Source organism: Frieseomelitta varia, unplaced genomic scaffold (genome assembly GCF_011392965.1).
Source record: "Frieseomelitta varia isolate USP_RPSP 00005682 unplaced genomic scaffold, Fvar_1.2 scaffold_130, whole genome shotgun sequence".
NCBI classification, from domain to species: domain Eukaryota; kingdom Metazoa; phylum Arthropoda; class Insecta; order Hymenoptera; family Apidae; genus Frieseomelitta; species Frieseomelitta varia.
Genome location: NW_025108973.1, coordinates 226926 through 246292, shown reverse-complemented (window position 1 = coordinate 246292; position 19367 = coordinate 226926). Strand labels below are relative to the sequence as shown.

The window sequence follows — 19367 nt, the reverse complement described above, 5'->3', positions numbered from 1 at the left end:
GTAAGCGACGAAGCAAAAGTCGAAGAAGAAGAAGAAGAAGAAGAGATTGATGAACGAGAAAGAAAGAAGGAAAGAAAGAAAGAAGTTGGACAAAGGTGGGAGAAGAAGTTAGTTGAAGCGAGAGCGAACGGTGTGGAATCAGGGAGGCAGGCTCGGCTGGTTGGCAGAAGATCGCCAAGGTGCAGGCCCGAGGAAACGCGACGAAAGAAAGAAATAAGAGAGTCCAGAAGGCTGTTAGGTGGAAGAAATGGTGAGGAGCAGGAGAGCGGTCGGATAAAAGGATATGGTAGGGCGTGGAAGCGGAAAGACGTGGTAGGGAACTAGAAAAGGATGGATATGAATGTGAACGAAGCGCGAGGGAGAAGGAAAGGGCACAGGGAGCGACAGGTGCCCAATCGCCCACGTGGGTTCTCTCTTTACGGTGCTGCAGCGATGGTAGAAGGGTGAAGAAGACGACGATGACGACGACGAGGACGACGAGCCGGCTTCCTTGTAATGGTGAAGCAGCCGATACTCGTTCTATACACCAAGTGCACTCGCCACAGGATGAACATAGTGGGGCAAAGAGATCCATTGGCGTACGTACCGTTCGGCTACTCTTGGTCTCTAATGAGCTTTTGTTTCGTTACTCCGTTCGATAGAACACAAACGAATTGCGTTACGCGCAGTAGAAATAACAGTCGTTTAAAGTGCAAAATGTTGATCGATCGTAAGACGAAGGAAGTGATTGAAAAGAAACTGGCAGAAAGAACGAGAGAGTGAAATCAAGATACAAACAGAGGACTACGCCACTGAAAAAGTCTGCAGCGGGCCATGTACTGTGAGTGGGAAAAGAGGTAAAGAAGGGGAAGGGCTACCCATTCGGTAGCAAATGCTGGTAACCCGTCGCAAGGTCAAGATCAGTCGGTTAATCCTATCCAGTCAGCCGAGGCCCTTGCACCTTGGAGGACGAACGACCCTCACGCTCGCAACTGAAATTTCACTTTGCCGTCATCGCACGCCGCACTTGCTCTATTTGCTCCAATTTTCGAATTTGGCTCGATCTGCCCGCCCGGTGGGTATATCAATTGGATCGTGTTCCCTGTCTAGATCTAAGTAGGGAACGGATACGAAAACGACGTTAAACCGGGAACACGGGACAGTTTCGAGTGTGCTCCACACATATATACATATACATACACATACACAGTGTCTTTCTGTGTCTTTGTACTTGAAAAATTCATTTTTGTTCAATCTCGAAGGAAGTGGTGGCTCTCAACGAAAATTTGAAAACTCAGAGAATCGCTTTCGTCACCTTTCAGTTATCATTTCTCTTGCCGAAGATAACATTTCTGAACAGAAACAACTGAAAAAGAACATCGACGTTTAGTCATTTTGTCGGTCATCTGATGATGAACATTCAGTAAGAGAAAGAATCGAGGATCTTGTCGTGTGTGATCCATCGAGAAAAGTGTTTACAATAGTGGAGACAACAGTAGCTGTGATTTCCCCAAAGCAACCCTTTACGGGGCCTCTGTTATGGAAACGTGCGTCCTGATACCAAAAGAATTTTCCTTGGCACTAGCGAATGATCGATCAAACTACAAGGGTCTCTTCAAGAATGATTCAGGCAGTTTAGTTACGGACGTCAGGATATCCGTATGGTCAAACGTGCTTATTCCGGCAGGAACGTTGATCTACCCCTTTCAGGGCTCCATTCGATTCGACAAAATCGATCTTTACTCCCTTCTTGATGACAATGATGTAAGTAACATATTTCGTCGCTTCAATTCTTGTCTGTGTTAAAAAAACGTCTTTGAGAGTTTTCATGTTTCTTCAGCAATTAGTGTTGATAGATAGATACACAGTTTAGACTTGCAAAATTGAGCGATGGCTCCTAGATTATAAGTATTGAGTTAGAATGAGTTGCAAAAACATTTTCGTATGTTGAAGCTGTAAAAGAGAATGAATATAAGATAATAGGATATAATAGCTGGAGATATATGAATAATAATTCTAAACGCTCTTCGTATTAAAAAATCGTCATCTGAATTCCTTTATTTAAGAAATCTGAATAAGATTAAAGACTCGCATCATAATAAAGAAATTCGTCAAACATAAGTATATATGTACGTCTATATTATAATTTAAATATTTATGTGGCTTTCAGTTTTTTTGATTAATTAATATCTATATTAAAAATTAATACTTTCTTTCATTGTACTCTGAATTACAAAATTATTTTTAAAAAACGAACATTTTCAACTAAAAAATATAACTATTTTATGACTTTTATAATTCATATTTAACTTCTAAATTTTTATTAAAACAAGTACATCTTCAAAATTTAATGAAATAGTTAATACGATGATTATTAGAATTCTCTCTCTCTTCTTACTTTAATTAAGTCAATCGATAAGAGAAACAAAGAACAGAAATAAGTTGAAAAGAAATATTCATTGCTTTAAATTCTTTTTAAATATGAAAGGATCATGCTATGCCACGTTAGAATGTTTTATATACAGGTAGCAATTATAATCGGATCAACCCATACGGTTTTTTCTCTACGTTCTAATGCAAGTTTCTCATAACTACGATTTGTTTCAGATCAGACGCGAATACGGCTGCTACGATGAAGTCTTCTTTTCAAATTACAGCCTTAACAAGCGTCAGTGCAATTGGATAAGATTCCTCCGTATAGTTCAATCTTACGACGAACAAGTAAATTTAATTGGTACCAAAGTGAAAGGTATGTTAACATTATAAAAATAAAATAAATTATGAGATTCAACATGATATAGCAATGGTACGTCCATGTCAGTCGTGATAAATTTTCTATTCAAATTATTAATATTCTATTACAGAACTTAATCTGTTTTCTATGTTTCGATCGATAGATATCTGTATAAGTAACAAATATCGTTTGTTCAGGATATTAAATAATATTTAACATTTTACGTAATCATCAAGTTGATAATCATTATACGTATGCAATCACTTAATAAATAAATTAAGTTTGTTTTGAATATTTAACTTGAATATAAACTTGAAATTCGTGTTACACGTATGTTACAATATAGATTAGACACATCTTGCATGATACATCTTTAAATGTATTCCTTCTGCAAAGTAGTTTCTATATTTAGTGAACAATACGTTTCCTTTAGTAAAACCTAATTAGACGTTCACTTCTTCATGTTTATTTTTTCTGTTCGTTTATATGATGCAGGGGATCCAATTTTTGAAGTAATAAAAGATGTTCAACCGGATACGGAATTAGTGGCTTGGTTTCTTCCTACGGCAGAACAAGATTTCGTCTTTATACCACACGACATGTGCTCGAGGTCTGCTTTGTATAGATGCACGATTGACTCCATTTTAGATGGTAAGTTAAAGACTTAAATAACACAAAAATCACAGCATTCCACAGACCTTCCAAATGAGTGAAATTTAAATGCATCAATTTAAATTTCACTCATACGTCTTACAATATTAAATAGTGTCTCTGGAAAATTGCAAAAGATTAACGACAAAAAGATTTCTAAGAATATTATAGGCACGAATTCTTTTTACATAAGTTCATGCCTTCAGAAAAAAATCGCTGTGCCGATGCGAAGGCAGAACAGCCAGTCTGTGTTCGGCGATTGAAATCTTGACCGGGTGCAATCGCGTTAATCGGCGCAATCGCGAGCCAATCGAAAAAGAAGGAAAGAAAGTCGGCTAACAAATCTGAAATGCAAATATGCGCCGGTATTTTTGTCGGCTGGATCACAAGGTGCCTCGTTCGTTCGCTCATGATTCAAATGCGCAGACCCCTGCGCTTACCGGGGGATATAAAAGACAGTACAATGCCAGCGAACCTTCAATTCCGAACAGGAGGGCTCGCCGACCGAAGAAGAGAACCGCCGGATAAACGGGTGACCATGAGAGGGATGGTTACAGTCGCGATCAGGGATATTTGCTAGGAGATCGGACCTTGAAAGAAACCGAGAAAATGGATATTATTATATGAGATAAGGTAGAATTGCGATATAGGTGAAGATGGGATAAAATTCCGTGTAAAGACAAGTAAAAGCGGGATCATTATTGAAGGAGTATGTTCAAAGAGAAGGGAATGTGTCATTTCAATGGCATTGGAATAATTATAAATTATATATATATTTATATAGCTGGCTATTATAGTATAATCATATTAATCGACCATTTTTTTAAAATACTCATTTAGGATAGTGATTTTAATTCTTATTATATATGAAAGAAAGTTATGATTTGAAATTACACAATTACACTACTACAATGTGAATATTTTATTCATATGAATACATGAAGGACTTGAGGGAAAAATAGTTATTTATTATTAAATGTTTAGTTTATTATGAAAATTTATTATTTTAATGTTTTCAAACCATAAAATACTTTAAAGAAACAGAGATTTATTTTTATGTCTTTTCTCTTAAGTCCATCATTTAGTAAGATCTCAATGATAAAGTTTAACTAACCAGATTTTGTGCTCAAGAATCCCCATTAGACTTATCCATGGCATTGCTCTCTCATCATTCGTCATCAACGATTTCACATCCGTACTACGAGGTAGACGAATACGAGTCTACGTCTGAGGAATCCTCGTCATCAACGTTATCCTTGACAGGGGATCATTTAGACTGTAGTATTTTAACGACGATTAAAAGAGGAGAGAGAGTACTGTTGCCGTGTGAAGTTTGTGGGAAATCCTTTGACCGACCGTCTCTCCTGAAACGTCACATGAGAACACACACAGGTAAGTGAATAATAATTCATTCATATTAATCAGTGATTTTCAAACCAGATATTAACACTGCATTAATGTTACATCATTGCATGAACTTAAGAAACAATGGAATTTAAAATGAGGGAAAAGATTTTTAATGTAATTAATGATAAGTACGCAGGAAATTTAGAGAGATTTCGCGTAGTTCACTTATTGTGGAAATACTGGTTTGAAAACGGAAAAGGATGTTTTAATATGACATGATTGAAAAGGGTAACAATCTATTACATCTAAGGACGTAAGTCCTTTAACAATTGACCATCGGTCAAGTAATTTGATTTTGTTGTTAAATTGAAGGAGAGAAACCGCATGTTTGTATGGTGTGCAACAAGGGTTTCTCAACATCGAGCTCGTTGAATACGCACAAGCGAATCCATAGTGGTGAAAAACCTCATCAGTGTCTCGTTTGCGGTAAGAAGTTTACGGCCTCCTCGAATCTCTACTATCATCGTATGACTCACATCAAGGTACGTTCCAAACAAGCTGCTTTTACTGAAAGAGATGAATATTTTTATATCGTCAGCATTCGGTCTTTAATTTATATTCGTGAGCAAATAATCACATAAAATATCTTACTTTGAAAAGCTTCACTTTTTAATTAAATCAATTTGCATTTTGTTAATAACATTATTCGAGGACAAAAAATTAATTAATGAATATTTAAAATATTCATAAATATATAATTCATATCCTCCTTCATTGTTATGTTTCTTCAATAAATGGTAATACAAAATAATATAACTTTTTAGAATCTTGTTGTTGCTACAAATTAGTCAAAGTGTCCAGATATTTGATATTAAAGTTCCTCCATAAAGTAACAAATGATCAAAAGTAGAATAGTAGAAGAAGGAAAGATAAATCGGTTCTTTTTGAGAATCGAAAGTCGTATCGTGTCCCTTTAGGGAGTTTATCTTCATTTTGTCCCGGGTGTAAGACTGGCAGTGATCGGGAAAACGCAGGAAACCGGTACGCGGAGCGGTAACGCGAGGCGCGAGTGGTAAAAGATCGGTCGAAGTTTTTATTTATCAGAGCGGAAACCCCCGTATGAGTTTCTCTAATCCAGCGAAGTAATGATATCTCGGGAGCCATATAGGTTGCTCTTGCCATCAGCTACTGTAATTGGTCCATTACTCGCTACTGCTTGGAATGCAATCCAATTAGGGAGACGGAGAATATACCCAGAGGCAGACTCTTCTGGTTCTCTCTTCGATCTTATGTTAACATCGCTTTCCGCCTCTATCTCTCGTCTACCTTTACCTGTATACTATCTTCCCTGCCATCTTTCTCCTTCGTTTCTACTCACTTCCATTCGTGTTCCTCCTCCATTCCCTTCTTCTTTCACGTGTCTTGCCGCTCATCCCACTTCAACCTTGCCACCTTTTCATCGTGTTTTCGCGAGAGTACGCGTTCTTTTATTGTCGATCGGCAAGTCGATCGAACCGCCACTTGCATCTTTATTCTTTCTTCCTTCTTGACGTTCGACGATCGTTCAGGTAAATTTTTTTAGAATTTTATCTCTGTGTAGTGCTGCATTTAAAGAAATATAAAAATATTAAACAAAGAAATTGAAAGTGAAAAATAAAATTTCTTTCATCCTCATTCATCCCTTATGAAAATTCAACGCATAGTGAGTTAGTCTCTTTGCAGATTATAATTGAGTGTAAAGAAATTTTATTTTTTTTTGATTTTGAAAGAGTAAGAAGATGGTATAAATGAGCTGGAACAAAATATTTTAAAATATTAAAATACACATTAACGAAAGAAAATGATTATGTTAATCAAGATTAATTGAACTATCTAGTCAAATTCGAAACAAGTTAATGTTGTAAGTTCTTTTATTCTTTCAAAGTTCATGAGTTTTAACTTCAATTTATACAATAATGAACAGCAATTTATTTTTGTATAAATTCTTTCGCAATCATTGTCGCCTTTTTATATTTTTCTCTATCTATTATTATATTTCATTTTGTAGTTTCTTATCAGTATAACATTTCATAAATTTTTATATATTTTTGTGAATTGATGAAATAAAAATAAGTTTAGAATTTTATCTTTATTTAAGTAGTAATTTGTACTATAGAAGAAATTTTCTAATTATTGTGCTAGTATTCGATAAAAAAAATACATGAGTTAGAGTAATATTTATTAAATTCTTTTTAAAGAGATTCTTCATCGAAGATTTTCGGAATCGAAGTATACATGTTTTACAGTATCGACAGGGGCATTTGTTTTTTTTCTTTTTTTTTTTAAAGAGAGACAGTAAACGCTTAAGAAAAATGAGTACTTATATATGAAAAATTGTGTTACATTTGTCTTAAATTTATATTTAATTAATAAATACGACGGACTTGCAATTATTGTATTGGAAGCATAGTATAGAAACATAGCTTTTTAAGCTATTTTGTTGCTACATAGGACAAACGATTAAATTTCAAAAGATAAAATATTTAAATTCAAGTACGAAAAACAATGCAATTTCAATATCTCGTTGCAAAATATTTGTAACTAATGAGAACAGCAAATTTTCATTAATACTGTTTCCTAAAATGTATAATAAACCTTGTTTTTTCCAAGTACAAATTACAATGAAAGGAGCAAATGTGTGTACTTATTGTAGACTTCTCTACGAAAAATAAAAGATTTACAGCTATATGTTCTGATACATAACGATAAGTAGCTATTTTTAATTTATTGTAAAAATTACGGTCTTATCTTATAAGCGAAACTAAAAATTTTTCAAGTTGGAATTACATTGTTTCGCAAAGCAATGATTTGATTCAATTTATTCGCAGTATAAATCCGCAGTGAAGGGTGCTTTTACGTTTATGTTTCAGGAAAAACCACACAAGTGTTCACAATGCTCCAAGTCGTTCCCAACGCCGGGAGATCTTAAGAGTCATATGTACGTGCATAATGGGCTATGGCCATTTAGGTGCCATATTTGTAGCCGTGGTTTCAGTAAACCGACCAATCTTAAGAACCACATGCTACTACATCTTGGCAGATGTTCGAACAAGAAGATTGTCAAATCCATTTCTGACTACTGACCAGCCGGTAACACCCCCTCGATAATTTAGAAAAATCTATCGAGAAATCTATACGTAATTTGTTACATTGTACGAGATAGAAATTAAAATTATTCCTCTAAATATCTCTCCTATTTATATTACTGTTTAAAGAAACACATGTGCAAATGTTCGCACACAATGCAATTTCACAATTACATTTTAATTTTGTTATTAACTCTTACTAATTGCTCATTACATTCAGGTAAAATAGTATGTATGTATTGTTACTATGCCATAAGATCCATTTCCGTTAAATTTAGATCCTATTTAGATCAATTAATTGAATGTTATTTTTTATAAAATTTCTTTATTGTTCCTCGAAGTTAATTAATACTGTTTACAAAGTGTTACGTTGATTATTGTGACGAGTAAATCGTTTAAGGTAGATTTATGTATGTGAAAGAAATCGCATGATCACGAAATATTCATTTCTTATGATATAAGAAATTTGAGAAATATGCATTGAGGAATAACCTTAAACGCATTGTTTCGCATTTCTTGTACGCGTACGTGTCATTAATCACAAGAATTTAAATGAAAGAAGGAAAAAGTTACCCTTGCATCCTTGCAGATTCATGAATTTTCATTCATCGTTCTTGACAATTTCATATCGTTCAACTCGATGAAAAGAAGTAATTGCCTTTTTACCTCGTTCCGATAATAATTGTTTTGCAATTATAATAAATGATCTATGTACGTCTTCAATAAAATTATGTGATGTTTAAAATAATCTTCACCTTTTTAAATTTCGCCAGAACAGAAAAATTAATATCTAAAATTAATATCTAAAATCTAAATGAATAAAAGTTGTTAATATTAATCCATGTTTTAGTTAAAATAAGTAATGTTTGCTTTTATATCTTTTTTCTTTTCACTTACCTCTGACTCAAATTTCATTCTCTTTCATTCATACCAAAATTTTATTCAAGTTTTTGTTTTATTCAAGATTTGCATATATTATTAATTATTATCATGAAAATAGAAAACAAATATCATATTGTTAAACAACTAAAATAAACATTTTATAAATCTAATAAATAAAAAGAACTATAATTATTTAAATCTTGTAATGGAACTTCTTAATATTTCAAATTAGAAAACTTTAAATACAAAAACATTATAACAGCTTTGAAATAAAGTTATATTTATATAACTTATAATGTATTAATATTTAGTTAATAACATTAAAATTTATCACTTTTATTCATTTAGATTTGATTTCTAATTTAAAATATAACAAACATAATTTTATGTATTTATACCATTTTTTTATAATATTCAGTCAATATACAAAATAACGCCAAAATATTTTTCTCCTGAAGGTATCAATAAACGGAACACAATTTGGAGATATTTAGGTGTAATTTTGGTGTATGAGTTTCCTTCACAAGTAGATCATTTTTAGATCACATTATTTACAACTACAGACAAGATCCACCACTGATGAGACCAGCTTTTGTATCAGTAGGTACTTGTTTCTGGAAACAATCATCCAAAAATTGAGCCATCGATAAGTAGAGATGACCTTTTACCCCTGCTAATGTATGACCCACATCTGGATACACCTGAAACGAATAATTAATGTTGTAAAAAGCAAAATCTTACCTTCATGCGTAGAATGCTCGTACGCATTACTACGAATAGTACCTGTTGTCGAAAAAGTATGCCTTTTTTCGCAAGGTGATGCGTAAGTGCCATGGACTGTTGAAATTGGACGTTATCATCTGCAGTACCATGCACTAAATAAAACATTTTATCCCGTAAATGTTCCACTTTCTCAAATATATCTGACTCAGCGTATCCCTTATAATTTGATACAACATCTGGTAAACCCATGTATCTTTCAGCATATGCTGAATCTGTTCAAATGTAAAAATAAAATTTTTAATTAGCACAAATAATTTAATGTAAACTCAAGAAAACGAAATTGAAATTACCATGAAGTTTCCATGAAGCAATAGGTGCCACACTTATGCCACATTCAAAGACATCTTGCTCAGGATGCGCCAGCGCAAGAGCAGCTACGAAACCTCCGTAACTCCAACCCCAAACAGCAACTCGTTGTTTATCCACGAAATGCAATGAATCTCGCAAATATCTAAAAATTTGTAATAATTTTATAATAATTTAATAATTAAACATATTCTATATTTAAAAAAAAGTTTGTACTTACTCAGTCACTTCAAGTTGATCAGCGACTTCAACGGAACCAAGTCTATAGTACACTTCATGAAGGAATTTATAGCCTTGTCCCCCGCTACCTCTTCCATCAATTTGGGCAACAATCATATTTTTTCTACTAGCTAAATAAGTATTCCAATCAATTTTGAACATTTCCGTTACTAACTGTGAACCTGGTGCACCATATCTAAAAATAAAAATATTTTTGATGTTACATTTTTTTCCCAAAATAATGTTAAAAGATCTAATATTAAAAAAATATGCTTACACTTGTACAATCAACGGATATCTGGTGATCTCATCTTCTCTTAGTCCAGGTGGTAAATGCAATTTTACTTGTGCATTATATCCACCACTTATTTGAACAGGAAATGTTTTAACTTGTGGAAGTGCAAGTTTGTTAACTCGTTCCTAAAATGAATCTCTAATTTGATATATATTTTTATAATATAGCAATATTAATTTATAACAATGACTGAAATATAAAAACTGTTATAACTTACACGCAATAATGTATTATTTTGTAAAACATAGATAAGATATGGCATAGGGAAATTAGTTTTATATAAAGTAACAGTAGGTATACCAGGTCCATAACATTCCAAGACAAAGTAATCAGTCCCAATTGGTGGGAAAATAACATTGTGATATTGACAAGGTTGATCAGTAAATTCTGAAAATAAAAGAAATACCATATACATGGTATCCTTATTGTATAAATCAATAATTAATTATTCCTGCAAAAGTATGTATATATTTATATTTACTTGGTGCAACGTATGTTTTCGATTTCTGTTTCTTTGTAACATTTTCCTTTAACTGTCCAGTATCTTTATCTTGTATACTTTCTGTTTGTGTTTCATAGTGGTCATGTATGTAATTATTGTCAGACCAAGCACTATGATGACCAGATGAAGCTGTTCTATGTTTATTTCGATTTCCTTCTGATGTTTCTGTACAAGTAACACAAACAGCAGGATGTAGAGATGAACCCACATGTGGTAACAATGAACTCACATAATAAAGGTGTCTCTGACCTGGTCGCATAGGTGGAATACCTATAAAGTATCTATTCAAAAAAAAAAAAAAAAGATAAATACGTTTGAAGAAAAATATTATTTGATTAGTAATGATTGATTAATACTTAATAAACAATAAAATTATTTACATGGTATTATTAGGTTGATCCCATGCTAGTATTTGTGCAACTTCGAATTTTCCATGAGTAAGTGGAACAACTAATTTTCGAGCAACATTCACCCAAACAATATGTTTGAAATAACCAGCTTGGCCATCCTTAATTGGGCTTATAGCAATGTAACTACTGCCATTTGCTGAAAAAATAGGTGCCTCTGGAGGGGTATCTACCCAGCCATGATCTTCAGCTACTATCCTTTGAATTTCCTATATAAAACAGATTTATAAATAAAACAATTACTTGAAAAATAAATAGGAATATAATTGCAATATACCTGACAATGCCACAATGGACTCTTGCACATAGTCACAACAGAAAGATTTTGTGCACGGGTCAACCATGTTATGCAGACTTCCGTTGAAGAGACCCAAGAAGCCGTAGTAAAGTAATGTTCTCTGTTAATGAATATAAATATTGATAATGTTTATAGTAAATATTATATATAATAATATTTAATAATTAATTTAATTTATTTTGGATTTAATCAAAGCAATTTGCATGATATTTAATAGCAATTAAATCTATAAAAATGCAACTTAATATAGTACTACTAATAGCTGATTGTATCTATGCAAACTAGTAAAACTTAATTATTTTAATGATAATAAAATATATATGAATTGTTGCTAACCTAAATTTTCCTGTTAATTATGTTTATGTTAAAAAGGAAGCTATGTTATATTTTTAAAAATAGCAAAGAAATGAAAGCAAATAAAAAAACAAGGATGTCTATAATGCACACTAAAAAAATTGGTGAATTAAAATTGCTAAGCACGATTAAATAATCATTTATGTGCTAAAAATTAAAAAAAATATTTTCTACATATATTACATTATGGGGATTAAAATGAGATGATTTCTAAGATTAACTCTTTAAAAATTAATTCTTTAAAAGCTTTATAAATATTTAAATTATCATAAGTGCAAAAAATCACTTATGTATGCAGGATACTATGTGATGAATATATAAAAAATATATATGTGGATAAAAAAATCTATATATGAAAGTATATGAATAAAATAATAATTTATAGAAAATTTAAGAATTTTTATACGTTTAACAAAATATAATGAATCATGTCTTGCTATCAGAAAATGTAAATTCCATTTAACTACATTTAACATTGAAAATATTTTTAATGCTTTTTAGTTTAACTGAAAAAAATACATGGATGTTAATATTTTAGAAAATGGCAAAAAATATTTCTTCATCATATTAGAAATAAATTCGCTGTCTACAGAAGTTAGAAAATTGTGAAATTCACTACAGAAATATTAGACCAAAATAATTTTTCTTGAAGGAACAAAACAAAGATTATATTTTCCTATTTAAGTTTATTTTAAACTAAAAAGTATTCTTAAAAGCCAGCTCATTTTAAACCAAGAAACTACTCCTCATGTATATTTTAAAGTATCTTGCCGAAAGATTATGCTTCCTTTTTTGAAGTACCTCGGGAGTGTCACCATAGAAACATCTAAATGTTTCTTGTAAAAAACAACAAAGTGCAATCTCTATTCAAGACATTTTCAATTTTGTTCATTCTTTTTTTTTTTTTTAAGACGAATAATTAGACCTAATGAGGAAAAATTAATAAGAGAGAATTTGTTCAAGCACTTCATATTCCAAACTTTGTAAAAAAACTCACACATGCTCGATGATAGGTGGCGGTTTCACTACCTTCGTATGAATGTTCTTTGGATTTGCCAAGTCTGCTATATAGAGTCGTACTACTGGATTTGGTGTTCCTGGCTATAATATCATATCATATCAAAAAAAAGGACAATTGTTTAAAAATAATTATAATTTTATGACTTTATAATACATATAATACATATGTAATACATATGTAATAAAAAAGTATAAATTGTAATAATTAATCCAAAATAATAAATAAAATTTACCTTAGGATAACGCAAAGATCGTATATCAGGATACAAAGCTTTATTTCCTTCTCCAAACCAAGATATATGCATTTCCTCAACAAGTGAATCATTAAAAGAAGCATATAACATCATATGGCCATCTGATGACATCCAAATTGCTTCTGCACGATGTAATATCTCCTCTGTAAATGTATGTATAAAAATTTATGCATATAAAATAATTTATTCACACATTTCTTTTCCAAAAAAACACAATATTTTAATTATATTACCTTCATAAAGCCAATCTGGTAGTCCATTTGATAGAATACCAGGAATTGCTGTATCAGTAACACGATATCCTGTATTACTTTTCGGACTTGTTATATAATAAATATCATAATCGTGAACCATAACTAAACCATGATCACGTGGAGTCCATTGTGCCAATAAAAGATAAGGGTGAACTTCTTTCTCAGGATGTGGAGTCAGTGGTATAATTTCTCTGTAACAATAAAATGATTAATGTCTAATGATGATAAATAAATAACAGTAATAAAAAATAATGTAGACTAATTTGCATAGTTGTGTAGATATTTACAAATAAATTAATTTTTTGTTTCTTCTTTTGATAATAGTAAAGTTATTTCCTCTAGTAATTAAAGAATTCACTTCTGCAAATTTCTTCATTATTCTAGATTAAAATTATCATTTAAATTATGCTTACTAACCGTGTATTTACATCGTAAACTGTATATTGTGCTAAATACGAGTATCGGAATAGTTTCTTCACATTGTGCGCAAGGAGCAAATAATTACGATCCGGTGACAATGAGAACTTGGCGGGATTCAGTGTCCTCTGTATGCAAAATACCTCTTAATGTTCTGTTTTTCTAGAAAGCCTAAGTGTAAGTATACAAATACATTCTAACAGACGCAATTTTCTATATTTGTACATAAAAAAATTATATATATACGTACCTGTTAAATATAATAGTTTGTTTTATATTAAATTATCTTGTTATATAAAAGTACATAAAATTAATAAAAATATTTAAATAACTTACGAAAGTTTCATTGGACATTAAACTGCGGGAAGTGATGTTTTTTGAGGAGACGTACAATAGCGAAATTCCACCCCATACATCCCGGTAGCAAATATGCTGTCCGCTTACCCATGATCCATTGAAGAAAAGGGGTGTTAATTCTCCAGAAAGTACCTAAAACATATTTATTTTATATTAACACAATGTACTATTAACTATTTATTTACTTATTATATAACACCATTAATTATTTATTAATTATTATATAACACCATTTTCATTAATACAATAATTAGATGAGTATTCACTTGAATTTACTAAAAATCGAAGTTTTTTTATTTCATTATTTAAGAAGTATTTTATTGTAAAAATATTTTCAAAGTATATACTTTGAAATTAAGTCTTTTTCTCATTAAATCTTAAATTTTGAAATTAAATTCAAACGCTGGTATAAAATAAACTTAGGCGGTGGATCGTGCCTACTAATTGAAGAAGTTTGAAATAAATCGTTATACCGACTGGAAAATGATAATTTGTGAAATTATGGATTTAGAACAAGGTCCAAGTAATATTTTATTTTATGCTTGCTCAGAGAACGTTCATGAATATTAAAAACAGAATATACAGTAGCGTGAAAGGAATCTCTTTAAAAAAGAAGAAATGAAAGAATTGAAGAAATATTATAACCAACGATATCGGATCGCGAAATAGGGAATGTAAAATTATTACAACCATTAAATAAATATTTAAAGATTGCAGAATTTAATAGACAAAATCAATAAGTCAAAAGATCTGTGGATGTCTTCGAAAGATTCAAGATCAAATTGATCTTAGCAATCTCCTAGCCAAAAAGATATTCATGAAAACGAATGATTTTTCCAAGGGAATTTTTTTTGTTTCCTTCTTTCTCATTAAGATAATTAAAATATGAATAACAGAGGTAAATCTATTGATTAATATGACATTTCTGATTTTACCTGCAGCAACAATGTAACTTAGATAAAATCTTCGACCATATATTAAAAGATCTACCTTTACAGATATTGGTGTATTGGATCCATGATTGTAAAAAAAATTTGTAATCAGTATATGTTTTAAAAAAAGAGATTAACAAAAATTCTTCATTTTTCATATTGCTTTAAGCAAATACTCTCTTCGGTACTAAAATAATGAATTATATTATTAAAAAAATAACTCGAGAGTTAGAATTAATTAATATTATAAGTATAAATATGTAATAGTTTAATTGCTATCCAAAATAATTATTTACCTCGGAAAGTCTTATTCTAGCACCTCGTACTCTGGGACCCTCATCTGGCGGTGTTAATAAGGCAACGGATGTCACAATTAGTGTTAAGACCGCAACGATCACAAGAAGAGCTATCAAAATGCCACGCCAATTCCTTTGATTCGGATTCGCTGATACAAGCTCCTATCACAAAGGTACTCACTAACGCCAATGCCAGATAATCATACTACACGCATAGTAAAATTTGTTAACTAATTCATTTAAAATATAAGATAATAAAAAGTGTTCAAAAATGTTAAAGATAAAAATATCACATTTAAAAAATTACAAAATTACAAGAAATAAAAGCGAAGTAAGCAAAATAAGTATTAAATAAATATTTCTCTAACATTTAAGAAAAGTGTAATACAAGGAATTTATTACAATATTGATTATATGTAAAATTATATCTAGAACTGTATACATTATTATGTAAAATCTAAAACAAATACCAGATAGTTTTATAGCAATAGTATAATACTATAACTATAGAAGAAAGTAATTGATTACTGTAATTTTAATTTTAGATTATATGTAGGTCAATGTTAACTTTTTACGTACATTTATGGAGAAGATATTATTGATCTTATAATTTAAGAATAATTGTTTTTAAATTATGATTTTCATAAAGAAATAAAACTATATTAATATATCAATAATCTTATTAAAATAATAACTTTTAAAGAAAATAGTAATTAGTCGCATATATTGAAAATGTTGAATATGATAATTCCTCTCGTGTTATAAATGAATATTTTTTTTAAACAAAATCATCAACAAAAAGTTATTTCGTCAAATAAAAATTTAAGTGTATACAGTATATATAATATAATTAAATAGCACAGCAATAGAAATATGTTTATAATTTTTAAGAAAGCGATATACTTAACTGCAGTTTTTGCAAAAGTAAAATTTCAAAATTACGATCAATAAATTCTTGCTCTAATTTTCAACATAGCGTTAATAAAACTTCAGAAGCACAGAAAGTACTCTTTTCTTTAAATCTCTTGTGTAAATAGTAAAGACAAATTTGTTAATATCAAAGAAGAAATATCGTGCATTACAAAAAGTTTCGTACCATATTACCATTTGGAAAAAAGTGATCAACTTCTCAAGATACCATTCAACGTGTGGACAAACGTCATATAGTATGCATTTAATTATACCTTACGTACAGTATATCACATTCTAGCAAAGTTTACCAACATCAAGGAGATTCAGAATTTCCAACAAGGCGGATGAAAACCGAAAATTTCACAGAAAACGCAAGTGAATCAATTGATATTACCTCGTCGTCGTAAATATTATCGTGATCTGCCATCGGAGAAGACTATCGACGTCCTGATGTTTCTGTTAAATTAGGAAAGCAAACAGAAGATCGTGCTAAAGTTTATCTCGTCCAAAAGCTGCGACAAATGTAGTCCTTTGTGCAACGTGATACATACATATGTATTCACTGATATATACAATAAAGAAAGGAGTACAACGACGGAAGAAAACGAGGAGAAATAAAGAACGAAGATAAATACAGCGTTACGCGTAATAGTGCTACAGCACGTCGCGATTTCTCAACCTCCACCTTGCACTGTGCGAAATTTTCGGTACTGATATTGAGATTGTACCCGTTGATGCTGGAAGACGAAGCCTGCGCGGTACTGATGCTGCGCACTTCTATCCTTCATTTCTTTTTTCTCACTTCTCTATTTTTAAATTAATTTTTGGCGTCAATGGAATCATCGGGCTTCCGTCATTAATAATTATCTACTTTAGAAATATCACGTTCTATAAAAATACGCAATTAAAATCCCTTGGATTTTGTCAGTCTGGACTTATTTATTCGATAAATCTTCTGGATTTATTCAATATTAAAAGATTATACCTCTATATAGCTATTTTTCAGAACAAAAGTAATTTTTGAAGAATTTAGAACTTGAATTAATGTTTATTTGGTCTGGAGTCAATCTGATTTAATCTACTTCAGAAATATAAAGGTATTACACATATTGAGATTCTTCTCGTTATATTTTAATTGCATATATAGTATCACTACTAATTACTAATTTGTATAGTTTCGTATTAATTTCTATAATAGAACACATTCATTTTTAAATGTACATATGTACATATGTACATTTAAAAATAATAAAAACCAAATTATTAAAGATTTCAAATCATAATTTCAAGCGATGATATATATAAATATAAATTTTTAATTCACAACAAACCTGTTTTGGAGTAAAACTTGAAGTAAACCTTTTTATTTCCATTTTATATATTTTATGTACATGACATACACATATATATATATATATATATATATATATATATATATATAGAGAGAGAGAGAGAGAGAGAGAGAGAGAGAGAGAGAGAGAGAGAACGAATTGAGAACGAACATGCACAATGAAATATTGTTGTGCTTTCATACAGAGGTACCTCATTTCAATAAGGACTAAACAAAACTGTATATTATACGTAACAAATATTAATGATTTGTAATTAACATGATATTTTCAAATTTGTAAGTATTCAATCTGAAAAAATTCAATTATTCAGTTAAAAAAAAAAATTAAATTCAAATTGCTACACAATTTGCAGAAAATTATTATTATATTATTAATAATTATTTTATAAAACAAATTTTTCTTGATATTAAATCTTTATATAATAGAACATGTGTACGTTTTACATTGCTAGAGGATTTAAAATATTTTATATTTGATTCCATGAGCAGTTGCTCACTTGTTTTCAAAAATTATCCTAGTAAAGGAATATTTAAAGCATAGTAAATAATTTTTATTCAAATTTATTAAATACATTCGATAACAAACATAATATACAATAATCAAAATATATTCGAAATGAAAGAATATACTGGTATAGATATAGACATGGCTATCGTTATTTATAATAAACAAATATAAATTCTTATAAATATTAATGACTTTCACAAACAACGTAATATATTAATAATAATAAAAAAAGTGTATAATTAAAAAAGATATTGATTAAAATATAGAATAAGCTAATAGCAATTTATTAAAACAAATGAAAGAAACGTTTGTACAAATTAGAAAAAAAATGTACAATTAAATCTTTCAGCGTACAGAGCGAAAATAAGTACAATGAAGCGCGTCACCACTAACCTCCATATACGTAAAATAATCTTTCGGTTTTTCTTCATAAAAAAGGTATCTCTTTGAGTACAAGTGGATATATATAAGTTTAGTGGTAAGTTACGAAGCTTTTATACGCGACCCAGTATATTCGTGGATACAGATCAATACGTTCTGCGTTTGCGTGCAAGTTAAAAGAAACATTTTTGAAAAAGCGCCAATTATTTGAACAGAAATCATTCGAACTTATTGTTAATACACTGACTTGCAAATTGACTATACAAAATATTTACCATCATTACATTTCAAATTTAATATACGACGTCGCTAATGAGCATGCAAGTAGTTCATTTCTGTTTTTTCTCTGTTATTATTGATATTATGTGTAACATTCAAAATTGAATAGAATTACGCGTACGTATGCTATAAATTGACATTGCACATAAATACACATGCAAATTATGCTGTACTATGAATATTCCATGCACATTAAGTAAACGAACCTGGCACTGTCAAGTCTGCGACGACTATAGATTAGAGTTTATTTCCTACGTCTTTATAAATATTATTCATAAAAAAAAAGAAATCAAAGTAACATTGTCCATACACCTTTTGCAAATTAAAAATAATAAAAATGAATATGAGACGCAACTAACCTTCAAGCGATTTAAACAATGTATTGTTTAATATTATTATTTATATTTGTTAAGTTTTTCTGTAATAATTAAATTAGATATTCAACTTTCATAAAATCTTACATATCATTATAAAAAATATTTTGCAAAATTAATTATGAATTGACAATGAAAATGTATTACATT

At 30.4% G+C, this 19367-nt stretch overlaps 2 protein-coding genes and 1 long non-coding RNA gene across 9 annotated transcripts; 1 reads left to right on the top strand and 2 right to left on the bottom strand.

The window, feature by feature from the left end:
* Positions 1 to 71: 71 nt before the first annotated feature.
* LOC122528886 (zinc finger protein 189-like) lies at positions 72 to 8584 on the top strand. Of its 2 annotated transcripts, none has more exons than XM_043654506.1 (6): positions 72 to 1743; positions 2587 to 2728; positions 3209 to 3364; positions 4640 to 4756; positions 5084 to 5253; positions 7621 to 8584. In XM_043654506.1, the coding sequence occupies exons 1-6, from the start codon at positions 1519 to 1521 to the stop codon at positions 7831 to 7833; spliced, it is 1023 nt and encodes a 340-aa protein (XP_043510441.1). In that variant the 5' UTR covers positions 72 to 1518; the 3' UTR covers positions 7834 to 8584. The 2 variants fall into 2 exon arrangements, with proteins under 2 accessions (XP_043510441.1, XP_043510432.1); XM_043654497.1 differs by having other exon boundaries at positions 4496 to 4756.
* LOC122528900 lies at positions 3615 to 5133 on the bottom strand. Its single transcript, XR_006306689.1, has 3 exons — positions 5015 to 5133; positions 4475 to 4728; positions 3615 to 3954 (listed from the first exon to the last, which is right to left on the bottom strand). It is a non-coding gene; the product is annotated as an uncharacterized LOC122528900 (long non-coding RNA).
* A 613-nt stretch (positions 8585 to 9197) lies between the features above and the next one.
* On the bottom strand, positions 9198 to 18860 carry LOC122528813 (inactive dipeptidyl peptidase 10). 6 transcript variants are annotated; one of them, XM_043654362.1, is made up of 16 exons: positions 18840 to 18860; positions 15413 to 15574; positions 14164 to 14316; positions 13828 to 13955; positions 13390 to 13601; positions 13136 to 13299; positions 12880 to 12983; positions 11508 to 11628; positions 11204 to 11439; positions 10803 to 11104; positions 10539 to 10708; positions 10304 to 10446; positions 10028 to 10222; positions 9792 to 9952; positions 9502 to 9713; positions 9198 to 9419 (listed from the first exon to the last, which is right to left on the bottom strand). In XM_043654362.1, exons 1-16 carry the CDS (start codon positions 18843 to 18845, stop codon positions 9276 to 9278), a joined length of 2613 nt encoding a protein of 870 aa, XP_043510297.1. In that variant the 5' UTR covers positions 18846 to 18860; the 3' UTR covers positions 9198 to 9275. The 6 variants fall into 6 exon arrangements, with proteins under 6 accessions (XP_043510297.1, XP_043510292.1, XP_043510307.1 ...); XM_043654357.1 differs by lacking the exon at positions 18840 to 18860 and adding an exon at positions 18577 to 18713; XM_043654372.1 differs by lacking the exon at positions 18840 to 18860 and adding an exon at positions 18577 to 18692 and having other exon boundaries at positions 15413 to 15571.
* Between the last annotated feature and the right edge of the window lie 507 nt (positions 18861 to 19367).